Source organism: Takifugu flavidus, chromosome 12 (genome assembly GCF_003711565.1).
Source record: "Takifugu flavidus isolate HTHZ2018 chromosome 12, ASM371156v2, whole genome shotgun sequence".
NCBI lineage: Eukaryota > Metazoa > Chordata > Actinopteri > Tetraodontiformes > Tetraodontidae > Takifugu > Takifugu flavidus.
Window position 1 is genome coordinate 928,335 of NC_079531.1, and position 22,365 is coordinate 950,699.

A 22,365-nucleotide genomic window follows, 5' to 3' on the forward strand; every position below is an offset into this window, starting at 1 on the left:
TAGCAGTACCATCGGGGGAAAAATGATAAATATATAGTTTTATTTTATTTTAACTAGAGTAAAAGATTCAAAGTATAAACGTAGATGCGTTGACTCATTGAATTTAGTTAAAAATGTCAGTAAAATGATGGTCACACAATTCATTTGCCTGTTGTTTATTCTTAATTTCCACAATTATATCACTACAGTTAGATTAGATTACAATATTAATTATAAAGTAAGAAAAAGTTGAGACTTTTAACTGTTTTTATTGAAATTCTTGCCATTTACTTCTAGAGTTTGGCTTTTTCAAACTCCTCGGGGCAGTTTTGAATTATTTTCTCGATTAAAACGATGGAGTTTTTTTCCCCCTTTTTTGATGGGGGGGAGGGGGGGGGGGGGGCATCTTGACCATAATATGCAGTAATAATAAATGGCCTGTACAAGTTACAGCCGCGTCCAAAGAGTAAAAGCAGAAAATAAAGAGCTTTTTTGCCATCTAGTGTCCAAACATAGTATTGCTCTTTTTGTTATTTAATTTAATTTGACTCGAGCTCCTGAAAGTGCACCTGTGACCTGTGACTGTGGACTTCTTCCAGTGATACTTTCTTGGACACTAACTACTCCATAATTAACAGATATATCACTAATGTCAGTGTGTGTCATGTTCTCTGAGTATGTGACATCTACAGTATTGCATGTCTGGTGGACACCTCGTCTGTGGCTCCCCTCCAGGATTCTTCTTTTCATCTAAAAGGGGCCTCAACCTTCGTCCTTTGTTGTTTTCGATTATTGCCAGATTCCAAAGGATCCTTGGTTAATTTAACATGAGTTGGCGCAGTTCCGGCGCTACTCCAGGAGAGGGCAGCATCGCCCCGCACATGTCGGCGCTGGGATTTCCCCAGCTCGTCTGAAACGGTTCTCTGGTTTTAATGTGGCCCAGTGACGCTGTTCGGTGTCGTATCTCCCGATTACACGGCCGTGTTTACACATGGCGTCATGATCCAAACCATAAACCACCGACTCTTCTGTCGGAAACGCGTGCATTTCAATTCTCTTCAGGCTCCACGTTGCAGACGCGCCATTGGAATTGTGTCACAGGGTTAAAGGTTCCCCTTCAAAGTTCCCCTCATAACGCTGTAATTGTCTGGCCCTCGCGCCCTGGATCCATCATGCTTCCATTACTGCCCCTCTTATTTGATTAAATGTACCCTAACTCATTCCAAAGCGACGTTGTGCGTAATCTTATCACAGATGATGACCGTGTAATAAAAAGCACGTTTAACATGAAAGGGGCCCTTACGTGGAGGCGTGTAATTACGAATATCAAAATATCATTTGTTTAATTGTGTGGCGTCGCCAAGAGCTCTGTAATTGCTTGATAGATGGCTGGAAATGGAGTGGGCCGCCGAGGCGGAGCAAAGGGAAGGATAAGATGTAACACTCGCTTCCAAACTGGGATAAAATAATGGGCTTAATTCCGCCTATAGTTCTTTCAGCTCGTGATCAAATCCGTGTCAAAATAAACTTGCGCGGTTTTTGTAAGAAAGAAAGGGGCCGTTTGGGAATGTTCTGAATGAGCTCAGTTGTGAGTGTTTAATGTTGATGTTGTGCGTCTTTTGGAGCTAATGTGTGCGTGGTATTGGTTGCAGTGATTATATCTGGCTGTCCCCAGAGTCCAACCAATGCGCTGTTCCAGTTTATGAGACTGTAAGGAAAGAACAGGTGCGGGCTCTTAATGATCCCAGAGGGAACCGGGTTCCACCTTTGATTAATTGGAATGTTAACAGGAGAAAACGTTATTGTAACAGCCTCTTGTTGCCAAGCCTGCGGAAGTTTTTAGTGGGGGCACGAAAGGAAAGGGCTTTAAAAATAGACGCCATCAGTGCGCGATGGGAAAAGAGCCGCCGTTTAAATCCCGACAAAGCAATTTGCAGCTCATAATCAAGGGAACGGAAGCGTTTTATCGCGTTTCCCTTCGCAGTATAAGCGCCGCTTTTCCGCTGACAAGAGGCGAAATTAACGTCAGCCAAACTGTGGCCCTGCGCGCGCGCCCCGGCGCGTTGTGGGAGACCCCAGGTTCATGTAGGACGCCCGCAGACATGGGTCGAGAGGTCTTCTCATATAAGAAATGTTTAGGGTGTTGGAACACTGGATTCCAGGGCGGCAGTGGTTACAGAAGAGAACAGTGCGCGTTCGTGCAACAGCAGGTTTTTAATATAAATAACCCAGATTATTTTGTGCGGTTATACAAAAATATTTTGCTTTATTTGATTCAGCAGCACCTTTAAACGACAGTGGCTTCTGATTGCTGTCTCGCGTTAGATTCAAATTGTATTATCTTGTGTTTTTGTCTCCCATCAACTCTCATTTTCTCATTAAAAAATAGGGCAAATATAAGAAATAATGTCACTCTTTTCATGCCTCCATCATAATTTGCTGACATTTGAATATTGCGATTCCGACGGTGCTGGAAACTATTTTATCAAATGCAAAGAAAGCGACGACTGAGTGCACAGAACGGAATAATAATAATAATAATAATAATAATAATAATAATAATAATAATAATAATAATAATAATAATAATAATAATAATAACAACAACAACAACAATAATAATAATAATAATAATAATAATAATAATAATAATAATAATAATAATAATAATAATAATAATAATAATAATAATAATAAAATAAGCTTTAGGTTTACGTTTTAATCTTTACTTTTTGAGAGATTTCTTGTTGTGAAAGCACTGGCTGCATTTTAACCGTTTGTTTCGGGAAGGTACTTTTAGAATAATAATAATAAAAAGCTCTATAGGTATTATTCATTTTTAACACGATTTTAAATATATATATATTTAATTTGATTGCCAATCACTCTTTGGAAATTATTGAACGAAATAAACGAACGTTTTAAAAAATCTCGTTTCTTTACCGGATTCAAACTCTAACGTAACTGCGCACGTGACGCTTGCGAGGGTTCAGGGCATCCAGGGGTCAGTAAGTTATGATTTTTCTGATGACAGTACATGTTGAAGAGATGCCACTTGTGCGTATTAATAGACAGAGTATTTGTGGCGACCCTCCGCTGACCGGGGGGGCGTATTTATAAAATCTGACCGTGTAATCAACACACTCTATTCAAATTGTTTTGGCTTATTACAAAAAATTATTACATGTCCTCCATTGTTCTTTGGGTTGTCATTAAGATAGCGATCAGGAGTGAGTGGAAACATCACGTAGATCACCGTGACAGGTTGATGACACCGCAGATTCACCCGAGGACGCCCCCGAAAATAAACAGCTGCTCCCGCAATGAGTGGAAATAGCCCAGAATCAGATCCCTCCGCGGTTCTGCTCCGACCCGGCACAAGCAACGGCAGCCATCAGAACAATTCCCGGATTTTCTGCGAATCAAATCTTTGCATATTTTCCTGTTTGGAGCAGATGTGGCCCAAACAGTTGTGACCCCCACTCGGGCTTTCAATGGCTTCGGGGTGACGCGCGCCGCTCCCGGGTGGAAACTGTTGCTGCTCGGGCTCAAACATCGGCGGGAATGTCAGGAATTCAATTGTGTGTCGGCACTGGGAAGCCTGCAACCTGCGTGTGACTTGACCGGCCGGGTCGCATCGCCGGTGCCCCGTGGAGCATGCAGGCCGTCAAACCCGGAACACAACAGGTACGCGCTCCGTGCGGGGGGGCGGGGGGAGCCGAGCGCGTTGCTTCCACAATGAGTTGACCTCATTCGTCTTGTTGATCATAATCTGTCATCCGCGAAAGCACAACAAAGGATACAATCACGGTTATTCGGAGCGCGCTCGGCGGAAACGGCGCCCGGAAGTGAAGCCGAACCTTTTCACCTCCAGCAGAAAATGGCGAAGAAATAAGACAATAACATCTCCTAATCGGCCCTTCTGGGGATTCAAAGCGGACGTGGGACATTTAGATCTGAATTACAGTCGAAAATATTTGTAATAATTTGTAGACAACCGTTAAAATATCCACAACACCTCCGATTAAATCGATTAAATGAAAAGAATTGGTTCATTTGAAACAGCCGCCGATGTTCTGAGCTGAGACCCTGGACACCAACGCGTCCCTGATGCATATTCACGAGCACGGCGACCCGTGATAGCGTCTGTCACAGAGGAATATAGTTGAAAGCTGCTGGAGCCGTGAACCCAGGTTGCTCTTATCTCCGAGACATCCTGTATGCAGGCCCATTGTTCCCGGGAACTCAACTGACAACTTTGCTGCGCAAACGCGCACCTGCCGCGCCCAAGTGCACCGAAATAGGCTTAAAATCAGCTAATGGTTCAGCCCTGAGCGTCGTCCCCCACAACACACGGAGCTCTGATTTTACCAGCAACGGATTTGTTACAAATAATAAACCGAATCCAGAGATTGTGTGAAGAACCAGTGAATCGGTGGTGTCGCTCCAGCCGCGGGGCTGGTCTGTGTTGCTTTTGGTAAACCTGGCTTCGAACACCCCCTGATCTTCGTTGTGTTTACGAAGCATTAATGTGAGGAAGCAGAAAGGATACAGAGCCACATTTTCAGGCCGCGATCGGACCGGAAGCGTCGTCACTCCGTCACGGGTCAAGGTTCCGAAACCTTAGCGCGTAAAGTTGGAGATATTTGTGTCGCTTTCCTATTTCTGTGGGACAAACACTGGCTTAGAATATTATAGTGGATTCGTTTTAGACACACACACACACACACACACACACACACACACACACACACACACATTGATGGTCGGCTCCATTGCTTCAGACGTGAGCTCGTCTTTGGAACTTGCTTTGAGCGTTTCTATGCGCTTCAGGGTGATGGGATGGCGTCTGACAGTGGCCTCCACACCTCCACTTTCTCCACGTTTGCCCCGGACGTGCGTCAGCATAATGACCTCTGACTTCACTCCACTACAAGCTGCTAAACCTTGGGCCGTATATTTGGCAGATAGCTGGTTTCATCACCATATTTCGCCGTGCACGCTAGTTCTGTGCTGTCAAAACGGTGAGTTTACTGTACAAATCCTCCCTTTATCGTAACAATCTATTCCAGATGAAGCGGACCCGAGGCGGGGCCGGGATGTTCTGGGGGCTGAGAACCGTAAGAGCGACCCGATGGCCTTCAACAAATCAAATGCGGACCTGATTATGTTTGTTGACGATGATTTAAGCCAAGAAATCATGCATTGGTTTCCTAATTCTTCCCCTGAATTACGTCAATTTTCTTCATTGAAACGAGTAACTTGAGTAACTGAACAAACAAGCAATTAAACCTGTTTTTTTCTTATCGTAATATTAATACAGAAGTTATTGGCTATTATCGGTCACAAATATTTAATGTGAATGTGAATTTAAATATATTTTCGTACAATTTGTTTTGATTATACAGCTGTAAGAGTAAATATCTAAAAACAGAAAATACAACGATGTTAAATTTCCACACATCGCCTGTTAATCATAGATAGCATTAAACATTAGGTCATATTGTTGAGATATGCCTCATTAACACTGTTAGCACGCAGCATGTTAAATAGAAAACCTGACGAAAAACGTCTTTTTTAATTAAAAGTTTCTGAAAAACTTATTTTGCGTGGCCGTCATTCTAGTTGTTTAGTCGATTGTTGTTGTTGTTTTTAAATTAGAGCGCAAAATAGATAACTACACAACTGCTGTGCCACTTTAAGAAAAAAACAAGTTTATTAAGAAATTCAAACCTAGAAAAAAGGAAAAAGTGCTAGAATGAAACATGGCCCCAAGATCAACGAAACAAAAGGCTAATCAGGTTATTTACAAAAATAATAATCAGAAAGATTAAGAAAACCTGGCTGGCTGTTGTCATATTGGAAATGATACACATACATGTTGGATGCAGAAATATGAAAAGAACCCTGAATTGTTTTGACAGTCTTTAAACACACTTTCACTTTCTAACCTACAGAAAGTTAGAAGAAGGATTTGAGGTGAGCTTTGCAGGCCTCGCTGGCTACAAGTTAGACAAAACTGACCACGGACTCAATTAAAGCTCGAGCTTCATTAGGACCTCTGAAGCGCGGCCTCATTTGGCCAAGGCAAACCGTGCGTAAATCATTACGCGTGCCACAAATCTATAATAGCGTTGCTTTCAATGGTGACTGCAATACAGAATTACGGCCATGAGTCCTAAAGCAGGCGCACCAAATGGCTCCAGATGTTGTGCTACCTGTTGGGTCTCCATGGCTGCTTTACCTCCCGGTTCCATTTGGGTCAACTGTGTCCGTGGTGATACCTCCACGTAGGTATTTCTGGCGTCATCTGGAGCCAAGCAGCCAGTCGCGATGCTTGATTCAGGTTTGAAATCACAGGAAATGGTTTCGCTTTTCTAATCAAAGTCCTCGTTCGGCCCAGAGCAGCGTGGAAGTGTTTAAATATCAATCCTCGTGTGTAACGCCGAGTGTTTAGTTTCGTGTTCCCAGTACGAGCAATGCATCATTGAGAGCTCCGCGGGCTGACGGGAGCAGGCGAACTGAAGGCCCGCGCCGTTGCTGGAGGAGACCGGCGGGGGGGCCGCGGTGGCCGGGCTCAGCTGCTGCGCGTGGTGCGGGTGCGCCGGGTGGTGGTGGTGACTCATGCCGTTGTAAGAGTTCACCATGCTGGGCAGCGCCATGCTCTGTACCCGGGAATAGGGGTTGTAGGACGTGGGAGCTGACAGCCCTTTGACGTTCACCGGACTGACGTTGCCGCTGGCCATCTGACAGGACGTGTAGGACATTGGAGCGGGCGGCTGGCCCAAGGACCAGGAGTTGTTCATGAAGCTAGACTGGAGGTACTTAGGAGGGGACAGGTAGCCGTAGCCGTCTCCGCCAAACAAGGATTTCCCTGGTTGGAAGTGAGTCGGCGGGGGTCTGAACGGCCGCTTCATCCTCCGGCGCCTCCTGTAGTTGCCCTTCTCAAACATATCCTCACAGGCCGGGTCGAGGGTCCAATAATTCCCCTTCCTTTCGCCGCCGCCTTCCCGCGGGACTTTGATGAAGCACTCGTTGAGACTCAGGTTGTGCCTGATACTGTTCTGCCAGCCCTTTTTATTTTTCTCATAGAACGGGAACTTACTGATGATGTACTGGTAAATGCCGGACAGCGTGAGGCGCTTCTCGGAGCTCTCCCTGATGGCCATCGCGATGAGAGCAACGTAGGAGTACGGCGGCTTCTGGGACGGGTCCGGTTTCTCCTCAACCTTGTCCTGGACCGGCTCCTCTTTGGGTCGCTCTTTCTCTTTAGTCGTGTTGGTGTCGTGGATCATTAAGGCCATTGCGTCGTCCTCCGGGTTTTGGTAAGTGGCCATCATCGCGTGCACCAAAACAGGAGCGGTCCAAACGCCAAAAAAAAAAACCAACGAATTTTAAAGGTCGCTCGCGTAAACTCGGCGAGCACGAAGCTGCAGAGCCGCAGGATGCACGGCGAGCTGGAAGGTGCCTCGAGAAACCGTGCACGCAGAAATCTTGGATTTGTTCCCACAGGCAGTGGACCTTTCTCTCTCTTCAGCTGAGATTTTCTTGAGTGCTCTCTGGTGAAGGCGCAACCCAAATTGTGCTCCCAGACCATAAGCGCATAAGCCCAACCCTTTCCTCTCTTTTTTTCAGGCCCGCTGGCAGCCTGCGTGCTCCTTTCTTGCTCTCCTCGAGGCAGCCGAGCGCGTCGCGATGAGTGCGTGTTGCAGTGAATCAAAAAATATGCTGCTGTTATTTACAAGTTTTCTTTTTTTTTGGTCACAGGCTGTAAATAAAACTCGGTCTTATGATTCGAATCAGCGTAAAACCAAACACATCCTGATTATGACGAAACGTGAAGTTTTAACCTCGTCTCAGTCTATCATTTTTCTCTTTTCATACTTTTTTATGTTGATTAGCACCCCCCCCCCCCCCCCATGTGTTAATACTGTATTTTCCTCTGTCCTCGTAAAATTCGTTCTAATTTGATCAAATTAAATAAAAAGAAAAGTGCAGCCGGACAACAAACCCTTTCAGAATTTCTGCGTTTGTCTTTAAAAAAAAATTGGAAAGATGGCTGCTTAATTAGCTCTGCTCGAAGTAAGTGGGGTATCCATTTCCCCGGCCACCCATGCGGGTCCCCTCGGCTTTCTGCGGGTGTGTGTTTCCGTGCTCTGGGGGTCCGTGCAGGTGGAGCAGCACCGGCGTGTGTGTCATCACCCTGCACCAGTCCGCAGCCTGGCCGGGCAGCTGAGCCTCGGGGAGAGCCAAGCATCTCTCAACGTGCAATTATCCCAGAGCCACAGCTTCAAGCCTTCCAACGCGATGTAACTCCTTGTTTCAATGTCTCGTTCCTGCGTGTTTATGGCGGAGAGAATTTCCTGATAATCTCAGCACCGCTCAGCTCTTTAAGAGGCCGGTTTCACTCAGTGGAAATATTACATCATTCAACACGTTCATTAGAGCGACGATCCAATGACCAAATAATATTAATCTATTGCCATGAAGGATCTTGATTTTATTTTATTTTTTTTGCGTAGAAATGCAGGTGGGTTTCTACAGGCCTCTCGCATGCGCAAGTGCATGAAACTCAATTTTTAACAGCCGTTATTTTTAAGTTTCTTTTTTTAAAAAAAAACATCGGTCGATCTCAGCATTCTCGTCGTGTTTTTCTCACTATATCAGAGGTTTTAAAAGTGAGTTTAAGCAAAAAAAAACCCAAAACAAAACCAAAAAAACCCAACTAATATAAATTTAGATATTTAAAGATATTCAGAAACGGGCAACGTGAGATGGACATTTATGTGACCAAAACTGTGCGTGTGATCGCGCATCCCACCGAGAACCCAGGATAAATATTTGTAAAAAAAAAATACAGTTTCAATGTGCAATAAATGCAAAATAAAAACAAAGTGAAACATTTTCCAGCCAACGTACACGTGCTCGTCTGAGCCGCACTCACGCGCATCCCACCAAATCCAAACGAACACGTCGCAGATCGGTAAATAAATCAGGAGGCTGAGACACAAACTGGCCTCAAGGAATGTTCGGTTGGCGGCCTCACGCACGGAGGCGCGTGGCTGTTACCGTTTCTGAGGTGACACCTTGCTCGTGCTCACAATTGTAGTAATAAAGTGTAGTAATAAAGTTCCAAAAGTATTTTCCTGAACAAACGAGGCCCAATCGGAGTTCTGGGACACGCACATAAAGTCATTTACAACTTGAAATAAATTCGATTTTTATTACAAACAAGATTCGGTGCAGAATGAGACGCGACCTGGGAATGTAAAAAAGAAAACACAGAAAGAAAAAGAAAAGACGCTTTCAAGCCGCTTTGCGCGTGTGCGTGTGTGCGTGTGTGCGTTCACGTTAGGACACACACGGGAATCTGACCTGTGGCCTCGACAACACGCGTTTAATCTGACGCAGGCCCACTTGTGTGTTCTCACACGCGGAACCAACCGGAGCGCCATCATGGTAGAGTCCGTAATGGAATATGAAAGAGTGGAATTCCTGTCCTCGCACACTTCCTGCCCGCGCGGAGCTGGAGCTGGGATGTTTATGATAGCGCGTGAGGCTGGAATGCGACGGACGCATCCGGGCCTGGACCCGAGAGTGGCGTTGTTATTATTATTATTATTATTATTATTATTATTATTATTATTATTATTATTATTAGGGTTAGTTCGGTAATATCGGTAATAACAGTTTCTGAGTGGATAATGTGAGAGTCTATAGGAAAAGTACATGAATGATTTTTGTGTTTTAGTCCTGAAATGAGGTGGTTTTAATGATTCTAAACCACGAGGTTAAAGTCAAAGGATTGTAGCTAGTTTAGAAAGTTTCAGGATTTATTAGCAATGTTGAGCACTTTAGGTTGTTTTCTGTTAAATTCAGTGAAGATAGCGACGTGTTTACATCTGGGAGCGCTAAGGTGTGATGAGGCTCTGTCCCAGAGAAAAGGCTCCTTCCCATTCCTGCTTCATTTTCAGCAGCTCGGGTGATGAAACAACAAAAACGCAGACGTGTCTTCAGCGGAATCGGCGCTAGGTGCAGGAAAGAGATTGCAGATTGAGGGCTGGTGGGGGGTGTGTGTGTGTGTGGGGGGGGGGGGGGTGAGGTGAAAGGGAAGAAAGAGGAGGAAGGAGAAGGATGTACCCTCAGCGCTCATGTGGCGTCTCCAACATGGCTCTTGTTCCTTGCAAAAAGAAGAGAGAGATAGAGCAAATAAACAGTGACGGCCAGATTCCGCCCATCTTCTCCAGCTCCCCCTGCCCACATGGATTAAAGCTGAGCAGGGATGCAGATGGAGCAACACAAACACATATGGATCATGCACACATGGTCCCAGTTTGACAATAGACTGTCACCAGGACCAGACTGGAACATAGACTGGGTATTTTGAATATCGCCATTATGCTGATAGCACAATAACAGTAACAATAAAGTACCTTTTTTTTAATTATTATTATCACAAAATCACCAAAAAATGAAAATGCTAAGAGAGAAGTACAAGTGCAATCTGGGAATTACGATATGTGTTGGGATTGCATTGAGGGAGCAGTTATGATGGGAACATCATCACGAGGGCGACGTGCGGTCCAGCCCATGACGACACCCGGGGGCGAGAAGAATCATTCCAATAAGAGCGGGGAATCGGAACGTCGTGGATGAGAAGAGGAACAATGCGGAGGGGAAGTCACGATGAGGACAGAGGTGAGGCGAGAGGACGCAGCAGAGCGGAGACACATTGTGTTCGCGCTAACCTTTGCGCGGAGGTGAAGCGCCGCGGCCTCCCGCCAACAAGATTCGCTTTGAGCTTTTCTTGAAACGCCGCCAGCGCCTAAATGATTCGCAGCAGCGGCGGTCGTGCGTTCTGATCGTGCGACGGCGAGCGCTTGAGTCAATAAGGCTTTGCTTTGCACGTTTGTGCACGGGGAGCACGTTTACGTGCGAGGAGGAGAAGGAACGGATGATGGGTAAAGAGGGAAAAAGGTGAGCTCTGATGGGAGGAGGAGGAGAGGACATCAAACAAAGCCTCCGCCAGGGTTTGAACTCCCAGAACTCCCTGGCAGAGCCTCGCTCTCCCTCCCCAGAAGGAGCTTAACTAGTCCCAGCCTCACGCTCACACTTCCAAATCCACAACCTCAAACCCATTTCCACATCTTCATCCTGCCTTGGGGGGGTTGGATTTCAGCTCAAATCAAAACAAGCCACTTCGTTAGAGGTAATTACACAGGTAGCCTACCTCGCTGGGTAAACAAACATGGCCGCCGACTGACACCTCGAAGACAGATCAAAGCGTGGCCCTGACAAGCAGCGCTCCGACTCTGGCGCGCGTATTTCACCCTGTAGCTGTATAGATGCGTTCAGAGCAGCGGGCGTCATATTTCTTCACGCACGTCTTCTGGGGGGGGGGGGGGGGGGGGGGGACGCTGACCTTTACAGTTGAGCAGCATGTGAGAAAGGTGTGTGTTAATGGTGCAGAACAGCAGAGGTGTGTTTCACCGCCTGTCTGGGGGCACTGCTGTGCTCTGGTGGTCCGTCCCGGTGAGGAACATCAGATAAGGAGGATGTGTTGCCCCTCAGAGCTGCTCGCCTCTATTCCCGACCCACGTCTGCGCCCCACTCGCCTTTTTTCCAGCTTCAAATCGTCGTCTTTTAAACTTTCCTGTGTGTAGTTTTGCCAAAAAGACTTGACGTGTAGGATAAGACGTCCAACAGATGGAAGTAAACTCAAGCGTGGCAGCATGAGTTCAGCTGCTGCCATGGCGACACACGCAGCCATCATTTCACGTAACCTGGATCTTTCCAGGTAAATTCCTAAAAAAAAAGCCCACATAATCAGATTTGATAGGATCTTTTGAAGCAGGAGTGCACATGTCTGCCCATGTGTACAGGAATAGTTCCTGTATCTCAGTCACATGACTCATTTATTACCGTCTGCAGCCAAAACAACACCGATAATGGGATTAAAACTATGGCTTTCCCCATGTGCAAAAGCCTTTATCTACCAGCTAGATGTTATATACTTTTTGGACATTTGCATACAGTTTTGGATTTTATTTTCACATTTCTGTGTAGCACTTTCAGAAAAATGTCTGACTTCAGCGTTTCATCCATCACGACGGCGCGAGCTGACTGTATTTTTACTCGTGCCTACGTCTCTCAACACTCTTTCTTGCACAGCCTGCACCCGACCACAGTGTTGTTAGGGTAACCGGACGGGGTTATTCTTCCTCTCCCCGACGTGCCAGCCTCCCTCCACAATAGCGGAGTGCATGTGGGCTGCAGTGAATAAGGTGAGCGATGTTATCTAAACACTGCATGGAAAAAGAGCAACGGGAAGCCGGTCGCCGCTGAACACCAGCTGTCTGTTTTATCCTCACATGTTTTCTTTCGCTCTCATCAGCGTTGTCTATTGTTCTTTTATTTTTTGCTGCATTATCTCCACATCTTTTTTATTATTCATTAAGCGCATGTATAGGTCAAAGCCTATGCTATGCTACTTTGCTAATGGCAATGGGACTGATTGGTTCCTGGGGGATTACAGCCCCCACTAGACGACTTCCACTGATTAATTCGGCAGCTTCTGAGATGATCTTTGTTAATGGAAGTAAAATCTGAAAGGAAAAGGACAACACAACACCTGAGCGTGAACAGATTGGGAGTTTGCCTTTGCACCTGTCCCATGACGTCCGAGGCCACTTCAGATAGATGCGCACGTGTTTTGAAGATGGAATCTTGAAGCCCTAAACACACCAGAAACACACACTGCTCCTCCAGATCCGCTGGATCCGACTGCCCACAACACACCACGCTAGCCGCCCCAATTCCAGAATCCTTGGGTTTCCACCATGACCACAATAACAAACAAGAAATGGAGGAACACACACACACACACACACACACACACACACACACACACACACACACACACACACACACACACACACCACGGTGGTTTTGGTAGCCACGATGGAAGTTTCTAAGTAGGTTAACTAACAGCGGAGGATGAGATGGTTTGATGGGAGGTTTTGGTTGCTGTTGCCAACTGGCAGATGCAGAATCCTCCGGGCTGCACTTGGATCAGTCAGGAAGATATGAGGAAGAGGAATACTGACACATCCGAGCTCGCTATTCAAAAATGTTTTGACTCCAGAGACCTCCTTTTTTCATACTTTTGCATATATTTGAATTGTATATGTGTTTGAACAAAGCTTTCTTTCTGACGTAAAAGATGAGAATCTAATTAAGAATTCACCGTCTTCCTTCTTCACGGAGGTCCGACACATGGTTGGAGTTGAAAATGGGTGGCAGAAAAAGTAAAACCCAAGTGGAACCAATTTATTATCCATGCAAATAAAATGAGAAGAGGAAATGGACTCTTGCAAAGCACATCCAGAATAATGCACATGTTGTGCAAAGGTGCGTGGAAATATTTAAAATGAACGCAAATGTCAAAAATGAGAAGAAGTAAAAAGTTTCTCGGAATAAATAATAAACGAGGCAGTTTTCTACTTTTGCAAATTGTACGTAAAGACAAAAAAAAACTTCCCAAATTCAGCAGATCGAGACGCCGTTTGATTCAATGTCACGAGGGAAAAGAGGAGTATTGGAAAGGAGCACATGTCCCACAGAGAGCAGAGCAGGGCCGGGGCAGAGAAGGGGGGATAAAAGGACGCAGAGACCGCTTCCTCTGGAGCCTTTTCCCCCCAAGGGCAGAGAGGAGGACTGGAGCTGCTCCCCTGACAGATCTGAAGATGTCCTGTTTTGCTTTTTCCCTGCTCTCCCTCTTCCTGCAGGAAGCAACATCACGCTGGGCACCAAATCCTCGGCAAGCTGTGGCGATCCACTGGACCGACGGCCGGACCGCCACACGGATGAAGAAACCCGTCTCACGGAAGAGATAAGAGACACGTAGCTTCAAGGACAACAAATGAGTGTTAATGTACCTTAATTATACTACACATAAGTGCTCAGGGGGGCTTCTAAACAGCGCTGACGGTGGACGCCGGCGTCCCAGCGCAGACAACACGACGGCTTGTGCGGGAGGTGAAGATGAAAAACAAATGATGGAAGGAATTACACCGGCAGCGACGGGGATTCTCTCATATATAAAACTTCTCCGAACACATAATCCCGCGGCCTTTTCCAGCGTCCGCGTTGACTTGCTGATGAAGAGACGGGCCGATTCTCCCAAGCTGGCAGAATTTAAATGCTAAAGAAATATTCTACACATGAAGTAAATCAGCTGCAAACACACACGGAAGCAAATTATAGATTCAAAACAAAACACAGTATTTAAATGAAACAGTACAGCAAAGTAGCTTTCTGTAAAAAACTAAAAAAATATTATTTTTATCCATTAAAACCTCATCGGAGCTGCTGCTTCACTGAGTCGGAGGCTCCAGACTGGATTTTGCCATCTGATACCATTAAAATGAAACAATATATTGATGGGATGGCTAAAGCGTTCTGCTCTATCCATTCATAAAACGGAGACATCCACGAGCACGTGCGGTCACTCTCATGCTCGTATCTGTCCACACGTTTTGACTTCACGCTGACATCACCACCGTCACACACCCATGTCGACTAAACGTTCTCCCAGGACTCACTCAGCCTCTTTCAGCCTCCATCCAGGACCGGACTCGCTCGTTCTCATCTTTTCGCTCTCTGTCGCTCCTCGACTCCCCTTGGGCTGTTCATTCACACTATAGCTGCTGCTCCGTGTGTGTGTGTGTGTGTGTGTGTGTGCGTTTCCTCTCATTCTTAGCAAGAGGCTTTATCTCTGGATCAGATAAGGCTTCGGTACTGGTCTTAAACCTTCAGCAGATCTGTCCAAACACATGAGCTCATGTCAGAGTGTCGCTGCTGCCTGTTAACTCCATGAGCTAATAAAAGGTCCATGTGTTGGAGGTTTGGCTCGCTCTCTCTTCATCCTTCACTTCGCTGTTGTCCCACTTTCCCAACATTCCTGATTTCTTTGCCACCCTGTTGCCACCCCACTGCTGCCTTATTTTTTCACCTTCGCGATGGCGTTTCCGAGTCTCAAATCCGAGGTGTTGTCAAGACAACAGAGATGAATATAGGCAGGCGCAGCTGGGATGGAGCCTGCGTGACGGTCTCTTCGGTAACGTCTGTATAGGTGTGTGCATAAGTTCAGGTGTTACTATAACCAGGTGTCATTAGCCTAATAGTGGAAAAAGTGGGCGGCGATATTGTCTAGCTATGTCGACCAGTTCATGCAGCCTCTCTTTCCCACTATAACCAGTATGATTCGCCCACCAGCAGTAGTGCGGCATGGGAAGTTTGAGTTTGCACGTGTATTTCATCGTCCTGTGTGGTTGTTCTTTGACTGGCTTGTGTGCGTGTATTACATCCCTGTGGGGAAGGGAGGGGGTGCGTCAGGAAAGGACTAAGGTTACCCCCCGATAGAGCCAGTGCGGGGTCATCCCACGGCAGGACACCTCTCAGGGGTGACCCCGCCACCCCTCGAGGCCCCCTGAGCAGGCAGGACTTCTGAGGAGAGAAGAAGAAGGACCAGAGGAGAGACCCCTGGAGAACAGGACCCCCGGTCTGTCCAAGACCCTGGACCCCAGCCCTGGCGGTTCCCTACCCGGGTCCAATGTGTTACCAATCAGGAGAAACACAAACAATATTTTTATTAAAGATCGGAGACCACTGAAGCAAGCCTCACACACACACACACACACACACACACACACACACACACACACACATGCACGTGATTATTCCTGCTCAATGTTTATCAATGTAAAGAATTTCACTGGCAAATCACCATTATCAGCATCATTCAGGACCCAACTCCTGCCTTCCTTTTCCTTCTTCACTCTTCCCTCCTTCCAGTCTTCTTGGTCTCTATCCGGGAAAACAAACGGGGGGATTAGGGATTTGTGGAAGGGTAATGGGAGCCAGGTGGAGGAGTGTGACTGTGGGGATATTTTGCCAGATTAAGGGGGAGAAGTAAGTCCCAATCTTTCCCAGTCCTTCTTAAAGACAGCTAATGTTTCTTTTGAAGAAATAATCCCATTTGGCCATCTAAGAGCGCTTGGCAATTATGAGCCTTTGCGGGGCATGTCTGGTATTACCAGCACCGGCTACCAGCAAGCAGAGATGAAGGTAGAGAAGAAGCTTTGGTCGTTGGATGTTTGTGTTGCTTCACGCCCAGATGGTCACCAGTCTGACCGAGAACAGAGCTCCAATCAATTATGACATCACCAAATCCGAGAGGAATAATAAACGTTTGAACATGAATCATTTTGATGAGAATGAACTACAACAAGGTTCTGATTCGGGTCCGTTGCTAAAGGAGGGCTCGATGCATCCAGCTGTGCACGTCTCACATCCTGGTAAAGCAGCAGTTTGTACCAACATGCCATCCATGTCTTTGACCTACGAATGTTGCCCCCTTGTGGAGCCTCACAGGGTGCAGGCAGCCTTAAAAGAAGCTCTGGCTGACTGATCCCGGCCTGATTACGCAATGTTTTGTTAGTTTTGTAGAGGAGTCATTCTGAACAGCTTCTACCTGCTCAGAGAGACCTAAAAAACACACAGAAAGAGGAGAAATTTCCATCAGTTTCTCTAAAAGAACACAGCGTGGTGGTGGTGGGAGGTTGTAGGTTCTGGGCTTGAGACTGGGGAGGGGAGGGTGTAGAAAAAATCCTTTAAATCTGAGTGAGGGGGGTCCTTCTGTAATGCCGCTCCGTTCTGAAATATTAAGCAGGCCGGATGGAAAAGAAGAATTAACCCGTATGTGGAAGAAGGTGAATTAGAAGTCAGACTTTTCACACCTTCTCTGCTCACACACACACATGAAAAGGAGGCATTCTCCGTCTCAGCTGAAGCGAGAAGCTCAGCAGACGATGGAGAAGTGTGCATCTGTGTGTGTGTGTGTGTGTGTGTGTGTGTGTGTTCGGGGAGTCTCATTCATGTCGCACCACCTTATCAGCTTCTGCCCCTTCATCATCCATCTGTCTCACCGAGGGGACGTATCAAACACCTCCAGGATCAAACCCTGGAGATGTCTGCGCCTCCACATTCCAGGAGAGTGCACGTCGTTGTGGGTTCGGCCCGAAACGTTGTCAACAGAACCCACACGTGCACGCGCCTTAACAGTAGAGTAAAATCAAAGATGGCCGCTGCCAACCAATGGTCGTGTATTCCACAGGCCTGTCCGCCTTCCAGGCAATAAAGGAATAAATGCTTATTATTATTCTGACCATTGTCAAAATGGACAAGGTGTGCTTTGCCCAAGGTCAAAAGGTCATCCTGATGTGAGGTGACTGGCTCGGTCCAGCGCCACAACCCTCCTCACGCCTCTCTGTAGCGGGGTGGCGGAGGCAAACCTTGGCGTGTTCAACATCAAAGGCCGGCACACGCACACGAGGAGGAACACGCCTGAGGTAAAAAAGCCCAGAAGAAAACAAACAGCGCCTTTGTTGTGGGAGCCCAGCTCGGCTTCGCTGGTTCATGATTAGAGAGTCCGGAGAGGGAAGGGACCGCGGCGAGCGTGCGCACGGTGTAAAGAGCGGCCACGTTCGCTTCATCTTGGAGCGGGCAGAACCGGAGGACGTCAGTCAGCGGAGGAAATGTCGCTGCGGTGGGTTTACGTTGGTGGCACGGCATCGCTAATCACTAATTGTTGATTAGCTCTTCCGTGCAGGGACCCTTCTGAGAGCCTGTGTGAGGATATCGATCTGGAAAAGAGTTGTGTGTCTCTGAGCTGGCGCTGATTCTGTGTGACTGCTCTAAATCAGACACAGGTGGATGAACTTCCTCCTTCCTGCATCTGCCTCCAGCTAACCCCTTCCTAACCTTTTCTATCTTTTCCTGCAGTTTCCATTTTCCCCTCCCATCTGAAACACCTTCTTTTTATTAGTCCGGTTCAGGGTATCACGAATATAAAGGGGCCTTTACAATAAACGCTCAAGTTATTTACACTAGAGCACCGGCTCCAATAAGTGATTATTTCAGAAATTACTGTTTTTTTTCAATTCAGACTCAGAATAAATGCAGGTTATTGGACAGTTTAACTTAAAATATGCCTTTGTTGGTAGTTGAATCACACCTAATTTAGTCATTTAGCTCTATTTTATAACAAACACACTCCAAATGTTAAACCCAGCGGGCGACAGACGGAACACCAACATTATGACAGAACTCTGAAGTGTTTAAGAGACTCTTCAGAGTTCTCCAGTTAACGGGAGACAAATCTGCACATTCAATCCCTTTTATTCCACGTTGCGTGAGTAGAGTTCGGAATGTCGTTAGGAATGTACGTCCACCTGATTCGGCTGCTTTTCATCCTTCCATACACGCAGTTGGGTCATTTAAGACCAGATTCTTCTAACGAGGACAGTTGTGAAGGGCACAACAACAAGTTTATTCCACCCAAATGATTAAGACACGATGAATGTTCTTGTTCTTCTCTACAGCACCATCGAATCCAAATATTCATATAAACATAAGAGAGAGACGGATATTGAGGGAAATGCTGGTGGAGGCTCTGCAGCCACCACAGAAAGTTCTGTTTGGTGCAACTGGTGGTATCACAGCAGCTATCAGCCGTCTGTCACAAACTGACCTCCGTTTATCTGTCCCCTCCGGAGGTGTTGACACTCAACATGTTCCTGATATCTGGGAACAACCAATCCCACCCCCACTCCACCCCCTCCCACTGCAGGCCTCCTGGGAACTGCCTATCTCTGCCCACCGCCGTATCAGATTGTTGACACAGAAAGATACCCTGGCAATGACAAAATATTTTCATTCTCGTAGCACTGACATTGGCCTGGATGCACCTCCGCCTCTGCCCCCGTAAACAGCTCCTGTGCAGTGTGTGTGTGTGTGTGTGTGTGTGTGTGTGTGTGTGTGTGCTCAACAACAGCTCTGGCCTTTCTGTGAGGAGTTTGCAGGAGTTCCTCTGGGGTCTCCCGTCAGCTCCCGCTCCTGTTAGTTTTCCAAGTTTCAGGCACCGGATACATTTTCTGCTGCTGATAAAATCTTTTATTCCTGCCTCTGAAATGTTTTATGCTGTAATCTCTCAGTGCCATTAAGAGTCAGAGGTGGCAGCATTCCTGCCTACAGGCACAGAGCGAACGCCGCTTCCTCTCCGGCTCCCCCTCCATCCAGCACGCTGCCCCTGGAGGATCCGCAAGCAAAACAAATCAGCCGTCTCGGACCCCAGTGGACGAAACGTGCCCCGTGGAAGCGCTCGATTATTTTTACCTGACACAGGAAAGAGCCTACTCATAATAAACGTGGGACAAGGTGGTGACAGATCTAATTAACCTTTGTGTAGATGAAAGGGGAATGTGGCGACTGGGGGCAGAGGGGTGCAAGGTGCACGTGTGCCTCGACTTCTCCCTGAGGTTCCATCCTGACCTGTGGAGGAACACACACACACACACACACACACACACACACACACACACACACACACACTTCTTATCTACATGCAATCTTCAGCTGTAGTTCTGGGCTTTGGCACTTGCAACCTAACACACAGGAAGTCCTCCAGAACACTGGACCTGACGGTACCGAGTCCCCGAGGTCAGCATGTCAGCTCACACTAATATTTAAGCAGCTACAACAATAATAATTTTAGCCAGAGTGCGTACGGAGGGGCCAATCCTACTTGATGTTAAGAACATCTGTCCTCAGTGTGATGATGGACTGAAATGACACATCTTTGACCTTCATCCATCCTTTTGACTGAATGGATCTAGAATCTAGAGCCACAAAGGTGTCAGAAAATGACCTAAATGAGTTGGCATGCCTGCTTTTAGCGGGAGTAACAAGCATAGCATTAGCTTATTCAGTGCTAAGGAATATTAAACAGGGTAAAAATCTGCTTTTTACGCATTGCTGTTGTTACTTTACTTCTTCTAATTTGAATGTTTTGTAAATTTTTACAAAATGTGTTGTTTGTGGCAGGTTTTTGCCCATTTAAGAGATGAATATTCACTCTCCCGAGAGCTTGACAACGGAAGATGCTGCTGCTAATCAGACATTTTGGAAAGGGAAGCTAAAAACAGGGAAAATCAAACAAAATCAGCCAGGAGGAAAACGCGTCACACCGAAGCCGGAGCAGACTTGGCAGCGGACCATTGTTCTAATGAGCGCCCATTAGGAAATGGAGCGATTCCCTTTAAGAGACCTTAAATGAATTTCCTGATCCACACGGACCTCTTTGAAGAAGAGGGGTCCTGAAAGGCTGCGTGTGCCGCTGGGTCGCCAAGGTGACGGGACATCCCGGCAGGAAAAACAGGAAGTGTGGGCAAGGAGTAACTCTGATTGGACCCCTCCTCGCTCGCGTGCAGCCCCCTTCCCCTCTTTCATTCTGTGTGGCTGGTGTTAATGGTTACGTGTCACTTACAATAAACATGACGTGAACGTGGCTGGTGGACATATGTGACTCCTTCCTTTGTTCTGAATATGCTTGTGATCACTAGAGTCCAGCACAGGAGTATCGAAAATTCGCTCTCATTTGTCCACAATGCTCAGATTTAAGCGCACAGCCCCACTGACCTTTCACCTTTGCCTCCCCCTCCCCCACATTGGTGTAAAACTGAAGGTCTTTATCAATCTGACCGCATGTATCCAGCTGTTATCTCCCCAATTCCTCCGAGTCCTTGGACTAGTTATCGGGCGAAATTCTTAGTCATTCACCCAGAAGACAAATTCAAAGGTCTATCAAGCCCAAAGAATCCAAACAATGAGAGCAGTGTGTTAAACACAAGACGAGCATTTATTGGCTCAAGAGTTTACAATGAGCCCTAATCACCCTACACTTGTGCACTTGTGCACTTCTCTTCCTCTTTGTGATCCCACTAAAGAATCCTTCACACTTGGGAAGGGAAACCAGATAAATGTCACAGTTCTTGACCTTATTCACAAACTTATTTGACACGTGTAATGTTTCAGGAGGAAATTCTAATTTACAGGAATTAAACTGTGTCTAAAAGGGATTAAAGATTAAAGACACATGCAAAGATTCAGCAAAGATGCATGTGTTGCTATGACGATAACGAAACGCCGCGTGACTTAAACTCTGCTCTTGTCTAAAAGTGCGGCAGAGCTCCACCCGACGACTTTTAAGGGGCAGTTAACTTAATCTGTCTGCCTGCTGCCACCCCCTCCCCAAAACAAGAGCTCACCTTAGACCCCACCGCACCTGAGAGACGGCTGAGCGTCTGAGGGCTCGTCACAACAGTGGGCTGCTCGCACATGTCCAAGGACAAAGGCCCCAACACCTGTGGGTGCAGAGGTCGGGGGGGGGGGGGGGGGGTGTGTGTGTGTGTGTGTGTGTGGATAACATGGACGGAACGCATGAATGTGAGGGAGACATGCTTGGTAACCGAGCTAAGTGCTCGGAGGCGTGAAGAGCAAGTGTGTGTGTGTGTGTAGGTACAACCAGGAGGAAGTGAATGAGAACGTGTTGAGCAGCGACTGTGTGTGTGTGTGTGTGTGTGTGTGTGTGTGTGTGACGCTCTCTTCACATCGCTGCCTTTCCATACACTCCAGGTGTGCATTGGGGTCCATTGTCATCCAACTGGACCTACTGGCCCCTCTCCCCCCTGTCAGCTACCTGCCCTTTGATGTCTGGGAAGTCTTTCACCTTCTTTCTATGTGGGTCAACATTCCTGCAGCCCCACACACACACACACACACGTGCACACACACGAGCACACGCGCGTGAAGATGCTCCAGCGCGTACACATGAACTTCAACACATACAGAGACAGAAGGGAGGGGTGGGGTGAGGGGGGGGGAGTACAAGTAAACACTTGTTCTGCATCAAAGAGATGCTACATTTGAGCTAAAGCAGGCTGTCCAGCACCAAAGCAACATGGGAGTGAGTTTAGGCTGCATTAACCTAAAGGTAAACGGTCAGAATCACCTGTACCGTGACAGGTGAAAGCCTTCACCCAGAGCTTCATCAGGAGAGACGAGACCGTTGTTGTTTATGTTTAAAAGTTCTTCCATCTCGAGACAAATTAATCAATGTGAGTGAGGTGCATCTAAAAATAGACTCACTTTTATGTTTACATCCAAACACAACGTCCAAGGTTGGTTTTAGTTCCATGAACCGGACTAATGACTTTAGTAGAAGACATCTAATGATATGAATGTAATTTACCCCAAAAAGCACAGATCTGCCCCCCGTGCGTCTGTGGGGGTTTTCTCGCTGCTCCTGATGACCGGTGCTCCTCGGGCTCCATTTTTCTATTTGACCTTTGCAACCCGTGGTGTAGTTTTACAGATCAAGCTCAATTGTTAGAGAAGTGATGCCTGTGTGCGTGCATGTGCACGTACGCTTCTCTGCATGTGCACGTCCATCCCGGCTCAGGCTGCACTCCTCTATCTCTGTTTTAC

The 22,365-nt window shown here is 46.8% G+C and overlaps 1 protein-coding gene across 1 annotated transcript; it reads right to left on the minus strand.

Moving 5' to 3' along the window:
- Positions 1-5,670: 5,670 nt before the first annotated feature.
- Positions 5,671-7,636, minus strand: foxl2a (forkhead box L2a). Its single transcript, XM_057050448.1, has one exon. The coding sequence runs from the start codon at positions 7,317-7,319 to the stop codon at positions 6,399-6,401; it is 921 nt and encodes a 306-aa protein (XP_056906428.1). The 5' UTR covers positions 7,320-7,636; the 3' UTR covers positions 5,671-6,398.
- Positions 7,637-22,365: the final 14,729 nt, after the last annotated feature.

What these genes read in the sequence shown, in the direction of transcription:
- foxl2a (XM_057050448.1), bottom strand. Translation starts at nt 7,319, where the DNA reads ATGATGGCCACTTACCAAAACCCGGAGGACGACGCAATGGCCTTAATG.